This window comes from Anolis carolinensis, chromosome 2 (genome assembly GCF_035594765.1).
Source record: "Anolis carolinensis isolate JA03-04 chromosome 2, rAnoCar3.1.pri, whole genome shotgun sequence".
NCBI classification, from domain to species: Eukaryota; Metazoa; Chordata; class Lepidosauria; order Squamata; family Dactyloidae; genus Anolis; species Anolis carolinensis.
This window is the reverse complement of record NC_085842.1, coordinates 266498480-266518287: the sequence shown is the minus strand read 5'-3', so window position 1 is coordinate 266518287 and position 19808 is coordinate 266498480. Positions and strand designations below refer to the sequence as shown.

At 41.1% G+C, this 19808-nt stretch overlaps 1 protein-coding gene across 1 annotated transcript in view; it reads left to right on the top strand.

Moving 5' to 3' along the window:
- Nucleotides 1-221: 221 nt before the first annotated feature.
- The window catches only part of lvrn (laeverin), a 45735-nt gene continuing 26148 nt past the window's right edge, over nucleotides 222-19808 (top strand). Inside the window, exons 1-9 of the mRNA XM_062972168.1 lie at nucleotides 222-1031; nucleotides 5596-5738; nucleotides 7361-7539; nucleotides 8781-8907; nucleotides 11780-11934; nucleotides 13728-13841; nucleotides 14930-15070; nucleotides 17492-17557; nucleotides 19194-19259. Coding sequence (XP_062828238.1) covers nucleotides 403-1031; nucleotides 5596-5738; nucleotides 7361-7539; nucleotides 8781-8907; nucleotides 11780-11934; nucleotides 13728-13841; nucleotides 14930-15070; nucleotides 17492-17557; nucleotides 19194-19259 — 1620 coding nt within the window. The 5' untranslated portion in view covers nucleotides 222-402. The remainder of the gene's footprint in view (nucleotides 1032-5595; nucleotides 5739-7360; nucleotides 7540-8780; nucleotides 8908-11779; nucleotides 11935-13727; nucleotides 13842-14929; nucleotides 15071-17491; nucleotides 17558-19193; nucleotides 19260-19808) is intronic.

The window sequence follows — 19808 nt, the reverse complement described above, 5'->3', positions numbered from 1 at the left end:
GAATGCAGTCTGACATTCTGCATGTTGCCAGAACGCAATGCTAGGGAAAGTGGCCCTGGTGGCCAGAGAAGGCTGGAAACCTGGCAAGGGGATTCCGGAGCAGGGAGCCACACTGGCAGCTGAAGCGGGGTCGAGCTCCAGAGAGGCGCAACCTCAAGGCGGGCTCCTGATTTGTCCAGAGAGGAGAGCGATAAGGCGTCTCCTTCTGAGGAGGAGGAGAGGCGGGAGGGAGGAAGGATGGCTGCGAAGGAGGGCGTGGGTGCGCCCCGTCCAGTCCCGGCCAAGCCTTGCTGCGTCCAGGCGGCGCTTCAGTCCCCCGGCCGGGCTTGGCCCGAGGAGAGCATGAGGTGAGCGGGGTCCGGCGTGGGCCCGCGCCTGTGCCTGGTGGGAGTGGGGCGCAGGATGGGCGCGCAGCTGCGCTCGGGCTGCTACCTGGGCCGCCGGACCGGCCTCTTCCTGGCGCTGCTCCTGGCGGCGCTGCTCCTGGCGCTCCTGGTGCTGGGCATCCTCCTGGGGCGCTGCTCCCGGGCGCCGAGCGAGCCTTCCCGGGAGCCCGGCCCGGCCACGGCCACGCCGCCCGCCTCCGACGCCAGCCACGCGCCCCCCGCGAGACCCCCGGGGCCCTGGGACCGGCCCCGCCTGCCGCCCCACGTGGCGCCGCTCCACTACCAGCTCCGGCTCTGGCCCCACCTGGCGCCCGGACTGCCCCACCCGCCGCGCAGCCACAGCGGGCAGGTCAACATCAGCGCCCGCTGCCTCCGCGACACCGACGTGGTCCTGCTCCACGGGGAAGGGCTCGCCTACCACGAGGTCTCCGTCTGGGAGGACTCTGGCGGCGGCGGAGAGGCGCCCGTCCCGGTGGAGGAGCGCTGGGAGGAGCCCGCCAGGCAGTACCTGGTGCTCCAGCTGCGGCGCAACCTCAGCGCCGGCGCCCACTGCACGCTCCGCCTCGCCTTCACGGGCAAGGTCCACGGAGGGACGCCGCTCCACGGGCTCTTCCTCAACACCTACCGCGACCAAGGACAGAACAGGTAGGGCTGCCCCCTCCCCCCTCCTTCCTTCCACCTGCCCTCCTCCCAGGACTTTGGGTGTTTTGCAGATGGGGGTTGGAGTTGAGGTATCTATCTAGGGATAGTTGGATAGGCATCATGAGACACCTCCCCGGTGGGATTTGGAGCATCTTGGGATAGCTGGATGAAGATGACAGGACACCTTGGAGGTGGGATTTGGCTGCAATGGGTTAAACCTTTGTGCCGGCTTTGCTCTGATCTGAAGGTTGGGTTGCTGGCCTGAAGGTTGCCGGTTCGAATCCGTGAGATGCGTTGAGCTCCCATCTGTCAGCTCTAGCTTGCAGAGATGGAAGAGAAATCCCCCAGTAGGATTTGTCACACCAGACACATCCCCTAGTCAACTTCTCTGCAGAAGGCCAATTCTCTCACACCAGACACAACTTGTACTATGCTCTCAAGTCACCTCTGACACAATAAAAAAGTTGGATGTAGATAAAAGCTGGAGGTGGGATTTGGAGCATCTTGGGATAGTTGGATATAGATAACAGGACACCTTGGAGATGGGATTTGGAGCTGAGGTATCTTGGAGGTGAGATATCTTGGGATAGTTGGATATAGATAACAGGACACCTTGGAGATGGAGCTGAGGTATCTTGGAGATGAGATATCTTGGGATAGTTGGATATAGATAACAGGACACCTTGGAGGTGGGATTTGGAGCTGAGGTATCTTGGAGGTGAGATATCTTGGGATAGTTGGATATAGATAACAGGACACCTTGGAGATGGAGCTGAGGAATCTTGGAGATGAGATATCTTGGGATAGTTGGATATGCATAATGGGATATCTTCAATATTTGAGATATTCCATTATGTATATCCAACTCTTTCCAAATCCGTAAAATAAACACAACAGGTAATTTTGTACACAGTATTGAAAAGAACAATAACATGGGGAAAAGGGCAGAAGAGGAAAGGGTAGCACTGTTTCCCAAAGCATCCCTCTTGCCATGCATCCAAACTAAAAAGCTCAGGATTTGTGGAAGGCATTCTCTGTGGAGAAATAAGACATTTTTACAGGCTGTTCAAGGACTATCAAAATGAATTAGCAATATTGACGTTTGGCTTTGAAATATGTTTGTCTTCCAACTTCTACACTGATGACATAACGTACTTTTTTTAAAAGTTCAGCAAAACACAATTCTCTTTTGCTAGATTTTGCAAAGAGGGCGTTTCCTCACCAAGCTGCTGTGTTGATGTAACAGTTGACCCACAAAATAACTAAACATGCTTGCAGTCTACAAAATTGGGAGGGGGTTAACAGAAATATTCATACCATTCATTCCTGCCTTCTAGTCCTTCTTGTCTCTGGTTTGTGCTGTTCTCACTCCTTTTACCTATCTGTTAGGGATCAACTGTGGAACTCAGCAGGAAGACGACTTTCGGAAAAGTGGCAGGAAGAAGGAGAGATTTGTTTTTACTGTGAAGTCCTTATTTTTCTTTTCTCATTTGTTACATATGTGCTTCATTCCTATCCCTTTAAAGGAATTCAGTCTACTTGGACTCTGCAAATGGTCTCAGTCAAATAGCATCGATTTTTCATCAGTATGCATAATAACATGCGGACACTGGCAATTTTGAAATAGGAAATAGAAAAATCCTTCCAAATCTATGTGCACAAGCAATATTATTTAAAAATATTTTGGTTAATTGTTTGGTATTTCTTAGGTCGTACCAGTCTTTGGTATACACATAATTCCCAAGTTACGAACAAGATAAGTTCTGTATGCTTTTTCTTAAGTCGAATTTGTATGTAAACCAGAACAGGTAGATTTTAAAGTATAATTCCAGCCTATATGTACTGTATGTATATGTATATGTATATATACTGTGTGTGTGTGGAGCCCTTGGTGGAGCAGTGGGTTAAACCACTGAGCTGCTGAACGGTTCGAATCCGGGGAGTGGGGTGAGCTCCCACTGTTAGCCCCAGCTTCTCCCAACCTAGCAGTTTGAAAACATGCAAATGTGAGTAGATCAATAGGTACCACTCTGGAGGGAAGGTAACAGTGCTCCGTGCAGGCATGTTGGCCACATGACCCTGGAGGTGTCTATGTACAATGCTCTTCGGCTTAGAAATGGAGTTGAGCACCACACTGCAGAGTCGGACGCGACTAGACTTAATGTCAAAGCGAAACTTTTACCTTATATATATAAGCTTTGGATAGCATAGGGAAGGGTTAAAACCCTGTGGTGTTTGTTTTGCTGTCTGTGTCCCTGTTCAGAAGATTTCATCTCACTTTATGTCCCTGTGATAATTGAATTTTGAAAAATTTGGTTTGTTGTGAAAACAAGGATTGGCGCTGACGCTTCACTTTCCCCCCCTGATAACTCCTTCAGGAGTGAACTTCCTTTCTGAGGGGTAGATTTCTCTCACTTCCTGTCATCTCACCCCCATTCATTTGTAAGTCAGATGTTTGTAACTCGGGGACTGCCTGTATATCTTTTTAGAGGCTGTCTTGGATATTGTACCAATGAATTAGAACATAATGTTTCATCAGAATTTCCTTTCATTTGTGCAATTATCGAGTAGCACTGAGAGCCACAAAGGCCAGTGCTGGCATCAAGAGTTGACGCTTCTGGGCAGTTTCTAAGGTCCACAAGTAGCTGAGATGCTACTGCAGATTGTCAGAATCACCTAGCTCTGCTGTCCTTCTTTGTTGCTGATGCCACTTGGAGAAGGAGCAGCATTAACTTCTGCCTGCTTTTCCTTCTCTTGGTGGTATAGGTTGCACTCTCACATCATTGCTGACAATGGTAACATGGAGAGATCACTCAGGGAAGGTCACCCTCCAAGAGTGTCATGCTCAATGTCTTCTCAAAATCTGACATGCAGGAGGACTGGTGTAACATGCTGGAGAATGGATAGTGGATATAAGCTAGTTATGGCACATGGGAAAGACTGGCTGTAGTGCAGTTTATCTACTTTTTCCTGCCTGTAAGTGAAAATGGGAGAACAGAGATGTTAGGTAGAGTTGGGTTGTCTGTACTGTGGAGAAACAATATGGGTGGGGAATCTCAGACTGTGGGACAAATCTGGCCTATGAGCCTAGGTCAACTGGCATATAGGATCTCAGATGGGGCACTATGCCACTAATACGATGCCAGTAAAAGGGCTCTGGGAGTTGCAGACTGATGACATCTGGAGTGCCAAGAGTTAGTCAGGCTGATCTAAATCAAATTTTGCAAAATCATTTTGCTACAATTTTTCTTTCAATCTAAATTAAGCCTTTGCCCAAGTTTTATTGAGTGTTCACAATAAAACCAATACCTTCTTTCTCCCACAAAAATATATTTATAAATTTACCAAAAAGGACCTTCTCCTTCACCTTTTTGGCACTCTCATTTTTTCCCTCCCCTGCCCTACTTGTTTGGGCATGTGTACCTCTGCTGCCTTGGTTTATCTGGCTTGTGTGTCTGTGTACGCGCGAATGTACCCTCAGGTGACTTCTACCTGCCCCACTGCACCAGTCTAGCAGTAGCAGCCTTCCTCACCCCAAAACTTATCAAAAATAAAAGCTCTTGGAAATTGTTTGCAATATTTCCGTCTTTGACTCACTCACTCTTTCTCTCTGCCCTGCTGCTGATCCTCCCAGTGGAGACATTCCAGGGGATAGGAGGAGGAGGAGCTTTAGGGTTTTCTTTTTTAAAAGGACTTATTGTTTCATGAAACATTTAAAAAAAATCACTAAAAACGGTGGGAGGACGCAAATGCTCTGAAACTTCGGAGGCTTGCAGTGGTAAATGTGACCTCCTGGTGTGGCCACTTTCATTCCGGGACCCTTCCACACCACTATATAACCCAGAATATCAAGGCAGAATAACCCACAATATCTGCTTTGAACTGGAATATCTGACACCACACTGCCATATATTCCAGTTTAGTGATATTGTGGGACTTTATTCAGCTGAAGGGCCCTCAAATAACCTTAAAATGATGGAAAGGTGAGCTTGTGAAGCCTCCCTATTGCTGCCTATTGCTGGATCGCTCCCAAAAAGCTGGTTGCTATCCCAAAAATAGTATGTTGCCCATTCTGAAAAATGAAAGTTCCCATAAAATAGATGGGTGTGTGTGTTAGAAAATTGCACAAAATTCAGAAGGATTTTTTTCCTGAAAAGCACACCCCTAATTCTCAATATGCAGGTGTAGAAGTTCCAGTCCTAATTTCATTTACCTATACCTGAAAGCAGCCTTCACTCAAATTAACCTGAGTGCACATCCCCCATAATTTTATTCTTGATTGACTGTAGAAGATGCTAAGTCCTGGTACTATCTCCTTAAAACAGACAGGTAGAATAATTAAGTCTTAGTCTGTCCAAAGGTGTATGCTACCCAGTGCATTCTTTTCCCTGACTGAGGCTGATATCACAGCTGGCTGGTGCATTAATACCTTATTTTACAGGTTTAGGAGAAAGTTGGTATGCAAATAAATAAGTTTCTGGGGAACTGCATACTAGGTACTGTCTCTGGAGTATGCAGTGATGGAGGAAGATTACTAAATTTAACCTTATTCACCTTGTTAATTTAGAACACTGATTGCATCACAACTAGAACCATTAGATGCAAGGAGAGTTTATCCATGCTTTGATGAGCCTGCTCTGAAAGCTACCTTTAACATAAGCATTGTCCATCATCCAAGTTATGTAGCACTTTCCAACATGCCAGCTATAGGTAAGTCAAGAGATGTGGATCATAGATCCAGTAGGATGGTAACAGTATAGTCTTGTTAGTACTGTGGTTTACTATTACTGTTGCTAGAGCCAGGATGATAAAAAGCCAACGTGCCTAGAAATGTGTACAATTTTGTTCATAGTGCTATTGGTGTTGTTGCTGCCATAGTGTGCTTGCGTTGCCAGATATTTTATCTATTTATCTATAAATATTTATATACTCATTATATAAAAACAGAGTGGCATACATCACTCTTCCAAGGCACGGGGTAGTCATTTCACCTCCCTATTCCCCAGTTCACCTGGTGAAGTTTTCTACAAATGTTAGTACAGCTTTGGTGCCTATTAGCCAGAGAGTCATGTGGGAAACTTAAGTATTTTCCCTTGGCAGAACTCTCAATTTAATCAGCCAGGAATTGCTATCTTGGATTTGATTACTATTGAGAATGGGAATTTATGGGCAAACACATATTTTGTTTGTTCTCACAATAACTTGAAGAGGGAAATGAATTTGACACAAATGAAGACACTTCAATGGAATATTGAACATCACTTGACATTTCTGGGGTTGTTCTTATTATTCCAATAACTTGACACTTTAATAGCATGTCCAAGTGGTCCAGAAGGAACAAGTGATTCTGAAGATCTTTTTGAATCTGGCATCCAACTATATGTTTGGATAGAAGGGGAAGAGTCCCAGGAATTCAGTATTTGTAGATTACCAACAGGGTTCTAATTAAATTCAGTAATCACAAATTGTCTGCCAGATTAGTATAGTAATACTGTTTGAAGATGCAAAATACAAATTCTGACATCTAGAGAGAAAGAGACTGAGAGTTTGAGCCATTTGTTCAGATTTTTTGGGAAGTTTAATTCAGTTTGCATTCAATTAATTCTACTTTTTCCATAGAGTCACTATGCAATGTGCTGTGATTTGTGCACCTGTATAGGAGAGATAGATAGATACTGAAAATCCTTTAGAGTAATGGTCCCAGGCTTTTTTGAGTCAAAACCACATTATATAGAGGCAAAATGACCTGTGAAACAAATACATTAAAAATAGGGTTTTTTAACACACTGAAAATAGGTTTTTTTAAGTACAATATAATTCAAAATGGAGCCCCCAGTAGCACAGTGGGTTAAACCGCTGAGCAGTTGAGCTTGCTGACCGAAAGGTCGCCGGTTCTAATCTGGAGAGCTGGGTAAGCTCCCGCTGTTAGCCCCAGCTTCTACCAACCTAGCAGTTTGAATACATGCCAATGTGAGTGGATCAATAGGTACCACTCCAGCATTAAGGTAACAGTGCTCCATGCAGTCATGCCAGCCTTGGAGGTGTCTGCGGATAACGCTGGCTCTTCAGCTTAGAAATAGAGATGAGCACCAACCCCCAGAGTTGGACACGGGCAGACTTAATGTCAGGAGAAAACCTTTCCCTTTACTATAATTCAAAATAATGTTAATGTACGACATAGTCTTGTTTTGGTTTTCAATTGAAGAAGCAACCCATGGGTTGGGCAATACTGCTTTTGACAGTTTAAATGATTTATACATATCAACCCAAGCCTATCATTTAGACAGAAGACATAAACTTGATATTAATATCTCCTATATTCTTTTTCATAGATGTGTCTGAATATAAGGATGTCAATGGCAGCACACTGAGTTCATTGGTAAATGAGACTACTACGTCAATTAATTGGACAGTCACAACATTTGCAACAACACCAAAAATGTCCACATACATTACTGCTTTTGTGGTCTGTCAGTACGACCATGTCACCACAACCGAGAGAGGCAATGAGGTGAATATGTCTGTTGAACTTATGATAGACATTAGGACCAATACACACTTGCTTTGGTGCTTGGGTTTTGTTTTGTATAGTTTATTTTTAATTATTTTGGAAGGTTTTAAAGGTCAATTCAGGGGGTGCTATGGTTTTTAACTTTGAATATGTTTTAATGTTTTTAACTGGGAATTTTAAAATACTGTTTATATTTAATCTTTTTTTAATGTTCACATGTTTGTATATTTTAAATTGTTATGTGGATGCTTTTATGTTAAGCTGCTTTGAGTCCTCTTCAGGGGTGATAAAGCGGGATATAAGGTGACAGCAAAATTGAGGAGAAGCAACTGGAAAAGTTTACACAATATGAGGATTTAAAGATAGAACTGCAAAGACTCTGGCACAAGCCAGTAAAAGTGGTCCCAGTGATGATCAGCACACTGGGTACAGTACCTAAACACCTTGGCCCACACTTAAAAACAATCAGTGCTGACAAAATTACCACCTGTCAGCTGCAAAAGGCCACCCTATTCGGATCTGCACACATTATTCACCGATACATCACACAGTCCTAGACACTTGGGAAGTGTCCGACATGTGATTGAATACAAAAGCCAGCATGTACACGTGGTATAAAGTTATTATACTTTTAAACATTTTACTACAAGCTTGTGTGTGTGTTGTACATACATACACTTACAGCCATATATTCTCTGTCTATAATTGAAAGGTTTTTTTGATGAGGTGTAAGCTATTTCTGATTTGGACTGAAATGTAGGAAAATAAGGGGGGAGTTGTACCTTAATTTTCATTAATTGACTTTATAATGATTTAATTCTTGAAAATTAATTTCCTCAGCATGCTTCCTTCCACTTGACGCCAAGTCAAAAATAGTTTACATCATATCTGGATTTGCTCAAGTCCAGTGTCAGCTGGAATATGAAGCAAGATTGTGTACATGCAGAAAACAATTTTGTCTTTATCTTGGTAAACCATGTCATTTTTTTTTAAAAAAATAAGCCATTTAAATTATAAATCTGCAGACTATAAAAATATGCAGAAAATATGCAGACTAGGAAAATATGGTTACCCATGAAGAACAAAGTAGTTGGATCTGTTGAAACAAGTCTGTAAACAAGATAAATATTTCAAACCAGAAAATGCATGTAAAAATCCATAGTCTTCTGTTTAGAAGAGAGTTAATATAGAATAGATTCTTGTTTGTTGTCCAAAATAACAATTTCTGTGCATTTTGGTAGATTCGCATTTGGGCTTCGAAAGATTCAATTCAGAAGGGACTTGCTGACCATGCTTTAAATATCACTGGACCAATCTTTTCATTTATGGAAGATTTATTTAACATCAGTTATCCTCTTTCAAAAACAGGTATGTATGTGCTTAGATTTATTTATTTACAGTATTTATATTCCGCCCTTCTCACCCCAAAGGGGACTCAGGGCGGATCACATTATATACATATAGGGCAAACATTCAATGCCCATATACACATAGAACTGAGACAGAGACAGACGCAGAGGCAATTTAACCTTCATTTTTCTTTCATAATTTTTAGGGACCGTTGGTTTTTTTGGATTTTTTAATGGCTGGGGAATTCTGGAAGCTGTAGTTCAAAGAGGCAACTTTTCCAACTGGCTTATATCTCCGTACCTTTTTGCTTGTTAGAACTCACCTAACTTCTAGCACTTCCTTGAATGACAGCTAGAATAACGTTCCAGAGGTTGTTGACTCAAGCTGCTGGGAGTTGAGGGTTACCATTGCCCAGCCTTGCTTTGTAGCAAAAGAAAATACTTCCCCCTGCAGCCCATACATTGGTTATCTAATTCCTTGTTCAAAGGGATTTTTAACTTGGAGAAGACTGGGCTATGACATGTTAGCTATCTCTCAATATCTGAAGGCACAGCATGTAGAAAATGGAGCAAGTTTGTTCTGTACTGCTCCAGAGACTAGAACGCGAACCAGTGGTTTCAAATTACAAAAAAGAGATTCCATCTAACATTAGGAAGAACCTCTTTATTGTAAGAACTGATAGTGGAATAGATTGCCTTAGAGGATGGTGGAGTCTCCATCTTTGAAGGTCTTTGAATAGAGGTTGGATGGGAATTCTTCAAAGATTCTGTATTTGAGCATCCCTGTGTAGCAAGAGATTGGAGTCTATAGCCCTGTGGACCCTTGTATCTCTTCAAATTCTGTGACTCTAAGGCAGTGGTTCCCAACCTTTTTTTGACCAGGGACCACTCTCCAATGCTAGTACCATAAAGGTTACGAATCAGTTTTTGGTTAACTTTAGATTCGGTTTGGTTATTTGGGGTGCTGATTCAGAAAATTGGATAGACCATATCAGCTCTAGTTTCTGATACAGAACATATGCCATCCAGTAGTTTGCCTACAGAAAACCATAATTACTGTAATCATTGAGAGCTTATGTGATCTATCCAATGCAATTTTCTGAATCAGCATCCCAAATGATCCCAGGAACAGGCCTAAAAATGAAGACACCAAGGTGCCCCTGCTTCCAGGCACCACATGGAATGGCTCCACTCAGGGGAAGGGAGGAGGAGGAGAAGCTGTGGCCAGAAGGCTTGTTGTTGTGCCTTTCATGGGTAGTCAGCCTTCCCCCCCCCCCTGACATCTCCATTGCCTCGGCACTATAAGAGGATTTCGCAAGACCAGTCACTCTGGTTGCAACAGCGTAGTAACGGTGAGGTCATGAACCATATTTTAGTTCTTGGGGACCACTGGTGGTTCACAGACCATAGGTTGGGAACAACTGTTCTAAGGTTTGGATATAGACTAGTTGGTTTAGCAGGATATTAGGGAAAAAATGATAGATGATATGTTAACTAGAAACTATTAGGTATGAGATAAATGTATTACATCAGTGAACAGATCACATAATAGCACAAATCAGATGTTTGCCCAAAAGCAAAGCATAGCAATATGATCCTTAAACATATAAAATACAGTAAAGTATAAGCAAGCTTGTTTTAATTATTTTAAACTTTACACGATATTCATATCATTCTCTAAAAAAATTGTTACTCTGACCATGACAGATTTATAAATGCCTTTTGTGCTATTAAATTCTCAGTTTTTGCAAAGGCAATATATAACTTAAATATAAATGGAAACTGGATAGATGCCATGCAACAAGTCACCAATCTTACTAGAAGTTACAAATGAATTTTGGAAGACCACATCCTTAATAAACTGCATAAGAATAGGACCTTTCCCAAACCATGTGAAGAAAGCTGCAGTAGAGAGAAACGTAGATTAAATATACTTTTGTATCTGCTGAGGTTTGGTATCTGCTGAGGTTTGATTCCAATGATGTAGTAAAATGGTTTGCTTTTTGGAATATTTTTAATTCTTTCAATCTGTGTGCGGTGGTATCCATAAATGCAGAATCCATGGATTCGAAATGCCAAATGTCTAGGCTTATTTACAGATTTAAGTGCACTTATGATATATAATAAGGTGAAAGAGCAGTTAAAAAGAGCCGAAACATCAGAGAATGAGTGTTAACATTGCCGATCTCTGAGACTGGCCGTTCTTTTTATATGTGATGGTTCTTGATGGGTCATGGAACAGCAAGTACTGTGAACCAACATCTGGGTGCTATTGCTTCAAGGAAGCACAGGAACAGGGCTGGAAAACATATATGAACTTCTTAGGGCCCTTCCACACAACCATATAACACAGAATATTAAGGCAGAAAATCCACAATATCTGTTTTGAACTAGGTTGTCTGAGTCCACACTGCTATATAATCCAAATCAATGTGGATTTGATACAGCTGTGTGAAAGGGGCCTAAGAAGCAAGGTAGATGTACTCCATTGACTTGAACTAGCTGGAGTTTTTTTCCGTTCTATGTGAGTTTCTGACCTCATGTCCCTAATGAGAACGTCGGTCTCTTCCATACAGTTGAATAAAATCCCATATTTTCTGCTTTGAACTGGAATATATGGCAGTGTGGACTCAGATAACCTGGATCAAAGCAGATATTGTGGGGTTTTCTGCTTTGATATTCTGGTTAGATGGCTGTGTGGAAGGGACCATAGGGAGAATTAGAAAGACACATTTATTTGCAGGAAAAAACACAGTGAAATTGCAGAATTTTTGTCTTTGTGTTGTGTTACTGCCAATCACTAAAAATCTTAGTAGATTGCATGGCAAGTGGAGAAAGTGAAATGTGTAATTATCAAACCCTTTTTCCCCTCTCTGTTTAAATTAATTTAGATCTAATTGCACTACCTGACATGGATGCTGGTGCTATGGAAAACTGGGGACTGATGACTTTCCAGGAAACGTCTTTACTGTATAACCCAAAAGAAAAAGACAAAAGAAGCAAGACAAGGGTTACTCAGATTGTTTCCCATGAGATAGGACACCAGGCATGTGGTAAAATGTTCTGTACTTTTATTCATCTTTAAAATAAAGTGAACATTTTCTAATTTACTGTAGCTGAGCTATTGCAATTTAACATCAATCACAACTACTACCAAGTTTCTTAAAAATCGTCACATTTATTGAGTATTTTACACAGTAACGATAGGAGACAGTTTCAAAATTGTCCAGCCATTGAGATATATCTGCATTATTTCTTTTTGGTTGTCTTGTCATAATGAAATGAATTCAAGATGGCTTAGGCTGGATCTACACTGACCTATATCCCAGGATCTGATCCCAGATTATCTGCTTTGAACTGAATTGAGTTTAGACTGCCAAATATTCTAGGATAAGCAGATAATCAGGGATCAGATCCTGGGATATAGGGCAGTGTGGATCCAGCCATAGATTGGAGAACTAACAAAATCAATTTCAACAAAGAGAAATGTGAGCTATTGCAGCTAAGCAGAAAAAAATTGAAATGCATAAATGGGTGATAAATGGCTTAGGAGCTGGCCAAATGAAAAGGATCTAGGGATCTTGGGTCTCTTCTACACTGACATATAATCCCAATTATTGAAGCAGCTAATCCACATTATCTGCTTTGAACTGAATTATCTGAGTCTACACTGCCATATAATCCAGTTCAAAGCACATAATCTGGATTTTATGCAGCTGTGTAGAAAATGCCTTACTGAATCACAAACTAATCATGGGTCAATATTGTGATGCAGCAGCCAAAACCCTAATGCAATCCTGGGCTTCATGAACAAAAGTATAATATAAAGATTGATGAAAGTTGTGTTGCCTCTCTATTCTGCTAGGATCAGACTTCATCTAGAATCCTTTGTCCAGTTCTGGGCCCACATATCAAGAAGGATCAAGAAGTTGGATTGTGTCCCAAAAAGAATGGCCAAGATGATCTAAGATCTGGAAATTTAGGGCCCTTCCACACAGCCATATAACCCAAAATATCAAGGCAGAAAATCCCACAATATCTGCTTTGAACTGGGTTATTTGAGTTCATACTGCCATATAAGCCAGTTCAATATGGATTTTATACAGCGGTGTGGACGGGGCCTCAGCCTTATGAATACCGATTTAGGGAATTGTATACACCTTAGAAAAGTAACATGATATCTATCTGCCATCTAAGAATATGAATTAGAATATGAACCAATGGAGTCAAATTCTAAGAAAAGAGATTCGACCTAAATATCTAGGAAAAACCTTTTTAAAACTGTGAACACTGTTTGTTTGCCTTGGAAGATGGTGGATTCTCCATTTCTGGAGGTCTTCAAACAGAGGCTGGATGAGCATCTTTCAGAGTTCTTTGATTGTGTATTCCTGATTGGTGGTTGTTGGACTAGATGGTCCTTGCAGTTACTTCCAATTTGAAGAGTCTATGGTGCTATGATAGTTAATACACAATCAGATATGAGAATAAGAATAAAATAAGATGGAAACCATCAAGTTTGAGGCTTGGAGAGAATTGTATTTAGAAATCTAGACCTTTTATTTCTGTCTCAAATGGCCTAATTAAAGTTTTATTGGTTTTCTAAACTTTTGATTGTGCGTTTCCTGCATGGTAGGGGATTAAACTCTATGATTATATGATTCCATGAAATTCCTGCCAACTGATAGATATTACAGCAATGTATGTGTAATTATAAAGTATTACGTATGTGTGTGCGTGTGCACACATGTATGCATGTGAAGCTAATCTGCCTTACTAAAAGATTGAGAACATCATTTTGAAATAATTTATTTAAAGACTATTTCTGTCCTTATTTTGAAGTGGTTTGGAAACCTAGTTACCATGGAATGGTGGAATGACTTGTGGCTTAATGAGGGATTTGCCACATACCTTGAGTATCTAGGAGCACACCACATCGATTCCTCAGTGTCACTGGTAGGTGTGAACTAAGTCAACATTTTTTTACATATGTACAATACTCATTTATAATATAAATGCTTTGTTTGAGTACTTAGAAGTTACCGAGAACTGTTTGGCAAGGTGTTGCCAGTATGCCTTGCTTCTTGCTGACTGTTGGTACTGATTCTGCCTTCTTTCTGCTGCTGTGGCTCTTCTCCTTCTGCATCAGGCATGGGCAAATTTCGGCCCTCCAGGTTTTTGAACTTCAACTTCCACAATTCCTAACAGCTAGTAGGTTGTTAGGAATTGTGGGAGTTGTAGTCAAAAACACCTGGGGTGCTGAAGTTTGCCCATGCCTGGTCTATATTGAAATATAGAACTTTATCTTACTGTTTCATCTCATCTTTAAGAAAACAGGTCCCAAAGACCAAATGTTTCTTCCAGTGGTCTTGAACTTCCGCATCATGATAATGTCCAGCAAGTGCTAATTCTGGTCTATTGTTGAGAGTGAGAATAAATTTGCATTAATTAAGATTTTATCTAATTCATAGACTGTCAGACTGTTAATGAAATTGTGCATGGATCTTTCAGTTTTAGATTATCAGAAGAAAACTGCAAAACTCTTTTCCGGTTCCCCCTTTTAAATATGTGACTTAATATGCATGATTTACAAACTATTTAGACAAAAGTGAAAATGCATACATTAGAAAATTGTGTAAACATGTGTACATTAGGAAAGGGGCATACCAAAATATTCATGAATTTCTGTACAGAAAAGTAATGCATCAATTGTGTAGAATGGAAATATTTTGGGAGTGGGTGTTGAAAAATGTAGTGAAAATGAAATGAACACATTCACATCTTCACTCTTGTGATTTTTTTCTGCTGTTCATGTGAGATAGTGCCTTGAGCAAACTGATGGTGTGTCTGAGAAAAATTGTAGTTATACTACACAGTACATATTTCCCCTCAAACACAGTATTAATTCAGTGCCTCAGCGAATGTTTTAAGAAGAAAAGGAAAGTGAGAATAGTTTCAAAATTATGTATATAGCATCAAAGATTGCTCAAAATGTGATATTTGGTTTTTGAGTAAATACTGATATTTGATGTTTTTTTTTTCAGGATGAAGTCTTCAGCAATTCTGTTTTGTTTCCTATGTTGCAGTTGGACACTGATTTGGAAGGCCAGTCTTTATCAGTTACACGCAAAATGGATAAAGCAACTCCAATAATAAACTTGTTTAATTTAGTAACATATTTGAAGGTAAAACAAAATTTAAAAAATCAATATATTATTGTAGAAGAATATTATATATAAGTGAAAAAGGATAATCTGCTGACTCCTTTGAACTCTTTGGGAAAGCCTTTATGAGAAGGAGAATTTTACAGTCTGGCCTCCATATCCTGGGCTTTGAATGGATATAAAAAACCCACGGCTCACAGTGAACCCTATTGAAAGAAGGACTTCTGGCCCAAGAGTCACACTGGAGCAGTGGTTCTCAACCTGGGGTCCCCAGATGTTTTTGACCTTCAACTCCCAGAAATCCTAACACCTGGTAAACTAACTGGGATTTCTGGGAGTTGTAGGCCACAAACATCTGGGAACCCCAGGCTGAGGACCACTGCACTAGAGGATCTAAAAGGATATATTTTGTTGGATATGGATAAATGAAACCATGAATACGGATCCCTTGAATGTGGAGGATTCTTCTTCTTATTTTATTTATTTACACCCTGCTTTATCTCTCCCATAGGGACCAGTATTTAAGGAAACATGTTTAATTCAAAACTTTGTAGTGGATCAAACAGATTCTAAGATGATCATGACAAGACATGTTGTTTTTAATTATTCTGATGGCCTGCCACCACCATTGTAATTGGACTCTACAAGCTGGGAGGAGGTGTGTTTTATAAGCCATCGAGTTTCCAAGTGTGTGTGCATGTGTTACACCTTGGGGCAGAGATTAGGTTGTGGTCCTAAAGAGAAGGTTTAAATAGACAAAGTCTAAAGCAAGGGATCTTTGCTACAAACTCCTCCCCTTTTTGTAGAGGTTTTGAGAATGGAAACACCTGGCAACTACCTCTCCCATGTTCATTTCAACTGGGCCAAAATATTCCTGCAGGAAAGTAGAGCTCCAACGGCTGAAGAAGGAAGCAAGGAGCCATCTTAGTTCAGAGTACTTTTTGTTGCTTAGAGTGCAGTAGAAGGCTGAATATTTATTTGTCTCTTGTTGTTTAAAAGCTGGGTACTTGTTTATAAGGTGGTGTGTTGTTAAGGTTTTGTGGTTGTTCTGGTGTCTAAGGAACTGATTTCTCTGCTTGAAGCCTTTTGTTTATGGCTGTGTGTTTGAGACCATGTGCTTAAGGGGTGGTGGAGCTTTGGCTCTGTGCTTGAGAAGAGGAGCTTCTGCTGGGTGTTCAAGGGGTGGAGGTTCATCTAGGTCAACTGTCCTTTCTGGGGACGGAGCCAGCAGTTGAGCTAAAGCGACGCACACCACTACTTGTTTAACACTAATCTTGGGAAAACATACTGAACAGGGGAACTGAGGGATTTTGAGAAGGAGGACCACACTTCAGTTTGGTAACATGAGTCACCTGGATATGGCACGAGGCCAAGCTGTTCCAATCACATGCAATGACTATGGGATGTTCATCGTCTTGACATAATATCTAATGAGATACATCTGCAGCAAATGCAAACAGCTCACTTAACTGGAAAGGAAGATACAGCAATTTGAGGCCCAGATTGAGACACTTAAGGACATTAAGGAACTCGAAATTTTCTTAGACACAGCCTAGCAGACTATTCTAAATACACAACCCACTGCAGATGAATATTCAGGGCAAGGCTATGGGGGGTGTCACTTTAAATGTGGAAAACGTTGATGCTTGGAAAATGTTAATATTTAATGTTACATCTGGTCTCTTCCAACTCTATTATTCTATGATTCTATGAATGGTGGTGAGGTCATAGTCTTGTTATTTGAAATGCCAAGTTGAATTGAATAGTGCTAGGTGGTGGCTAAAAAGAATACAGTAGAGTCTCACTAATCCAAGCCTCACTTATCCAAGCCTCTGGATAATCCAAGCCATTTTTGTAGTCAATGTTTCCAATATATTGTAATATTTTGGTGCTAAATTCGTAAATACAGTAATTACAACATAACATTACTGCATATTGAACTACTTTTTCTGTCAAATTTGTTGTATAACATGAAGTTTTGGTGTTTAATTTGTAAAATCATAACCTAATTTGATGTTTAATAGGCTTTTCCTTGATCAGTCCTTATAATCCAAGATATTCGCTTATCCAAGCTTCTGCCGGCCCGTTTAGCTTGGATTAGTGAGACTCTACTGTAATTTATAATTCTTTATAAAGATGGGAAATTCAAATGCTGTTTCTGCTATCAGTTGTGAACATTCTGTCACTAATTATTGGCTGAGTGTTTTCTTGTCATAAAACATTTGGTATTTGTCCTCAATTAAAGATACACAATTATATGATTTTTTATGTCATAGATAGATTTTGGAGAACATATTTTATAATCTATACAATTACCAGTTTATGTATTTAATTTGAAAACACTGCTTTGAATATAATGTCATTAATTAAATGTCTTGAGCTGTGCAATTAAAAAGCTAATCTCTGTCTGTCTGTCTGTCTTTCATATTCTCTGTCTCTCAGGGAGCTTCCATTATCCGGATGCTTTCCAGTTTTGTGACCGAAACACTGTTTATTAAAGCACTTCATGTGAGTTTAAAAACCATTTTCTAGATTTCTGTAAAATTGACTCATGATTTCATTTATATTTTTTCAAACTAGCTTGGGTATCTGGCATTGCTCAGGTTATTTGAAAAGTCTTTTTTTAAATTGTACAAAATACATAAGGTTGTGGGCGAACTACAACTGACATCATGCCAGGTTAAGCCCCAGAAATTCCATCAGTACCTAAAGTTTGTCATGTTAGGGAAGTTTGTTCTGGATGCATCATCAGTGGGCTTCAGTGTACTCTCTGTTTGTAGAGTAAACTATAGCTCCTACCATTGTGGGTCAGTCCCCTTCAATTCCCTACAGTAGGTTCAGTTGGTCATGGGGGTTCTGTGTGCCAGGTTTGATCTCGGTCTATTGTCAGTGGGGGACACAGTGCCCCTGAGAGCTGTGGTGGCGCAATGGGTTAAATCCTTGTGTCAGCTAAACTGCTGACCTGGAGATCTGAAGGTCGGCGGTTCGAACCTGCAAGATGGGGTGAGCTCCTGTCAGCCCCAACTTCCCATGTGGGGACATGAGAGAAGCCTCCCATAGGATGGTAACACATCCGGGCATCCCCTGGGCAACATCTCTGTAGGTGGCCGATTCTCTCACACCAGAAGCAACTTGCAGTATATTCTCAAATTGCTTCTGACATGATTTTAAAAACCTGGTGTCTCTGGATGCTGATGAACTACAACTACCAGAAATGAAGTCAGTCACACATGCCCCCAAACCCCTCCGGTAGGTTCAGTTGATCATGGGGGTTCTGTGTGCCAATTATCATCCTGGTCTATTGTTGGTGGTGGTCATGGTGTCTCCAGATGTAGGTGAACTATAACTCCCAGAAATGAAGGTCAGTTCCCCTCCAACCCCTCCAGTAGGTTCAGTTGGTCATGGGGGTTCTGTGTGCCAAGTTAGGTACAGGTCCATCATTGGTGGGGATCAGAGTGCTCTTTGATTGCAGGTGAACTATAAATCCCAGTACCTACAACTCCCAAATGTGAAGGCCAATTCCTCTCAAATCCCCCCAGTATGTTCTGCTGGTCATTGAGATTGTGTGTGCCAAATGTGATCCAGGCCCATTGTTGGTGGGGGTCGCAGTGCTGTATCTTGATGCAGTGTGAACTACAATTTCTTGTGTCAATCCCCCCAAGCTCCTTCAGTATGTTTAGTTGTTTAGTTGCTGATCATTTCAGCTTTGTTTGCTGTGTGCCGTAGGAAAGGGTTAAGGGAGAGGCAGTGGGCAGGGTCGTGCAAATTCACACCAATAGAGAGAGAAAGGAACACTGGGAAGTGTTTTTGGTGGAGGAAAAACAGAAAATCTAGGATGATGTTGTCCCCATATGAAAGCCTTCACTTCTGTGGTGGGCAGAATGGTGTTTGAGGAGGACACTGGTAGGGCTCTTGGTCATGTTCATGGTACCCACTATAACCTGCGATGTTTCTTGGAGGGAGGGCCATTGGTGGCTCCTTAGCACTGGGAGTTGTAGCTATTTGTGGAGGCAGGAGCCTGTCTGTGTAAATGGACATCCATGCCACATACACACATACAGATTTTCATTTTTATTATGTGTATGTCATATTTAGATGTACTGTCATATTTAGTAGAATAATTATGACACTTGTTTTATTTCAGTCATTTCTGAATGCATTTTCCTTTTCAAATGCCATCCAGGATGATCTCTGGAATCATATTCAAAAGGTACTTCAAATGTATATAGTATTATTAGTACTTTTATGACATGAATTGAGGCAATCTTGATTTTAACATGGGGTTTGAAGCCATAGAATGTGGGACTGATCATAGATCAGCATAATTAAAGAACTACATTGCTCTCTTTAAATATTTAACTTGATCAGTAACAGTCTGCACTGTCCAAGCAAAAGAGGTGATTGAGTCCAACTATGTTCTCTGTTGTCAGTTTGTTTCCTTAACTAGAATTGGTTCTAGGGTCACCTCTCACAGAATTCATGAAAATGCTACTTTCTTTTTGTCTGGATAAAAACACAGGGAGGAGCCCGCGGTGGTGCAGGGGGTTAAACCACTGAACTTGCTGGTCAAAAGGCTGGCAGTTCAAATCCAACATGAAAACAATAGTAACATTACACTACATGTAATTACATGCTTCTGCCAACCTAGCAGTTCAAAAACATGCAGATGTGATTAGATCAATAGGTACTGCTCTGGCGGGAAGGTAAAGGTGTTCCATGCAGTCATGCTGGCCACATGACCTTGGAGGTGTCTGCGGAC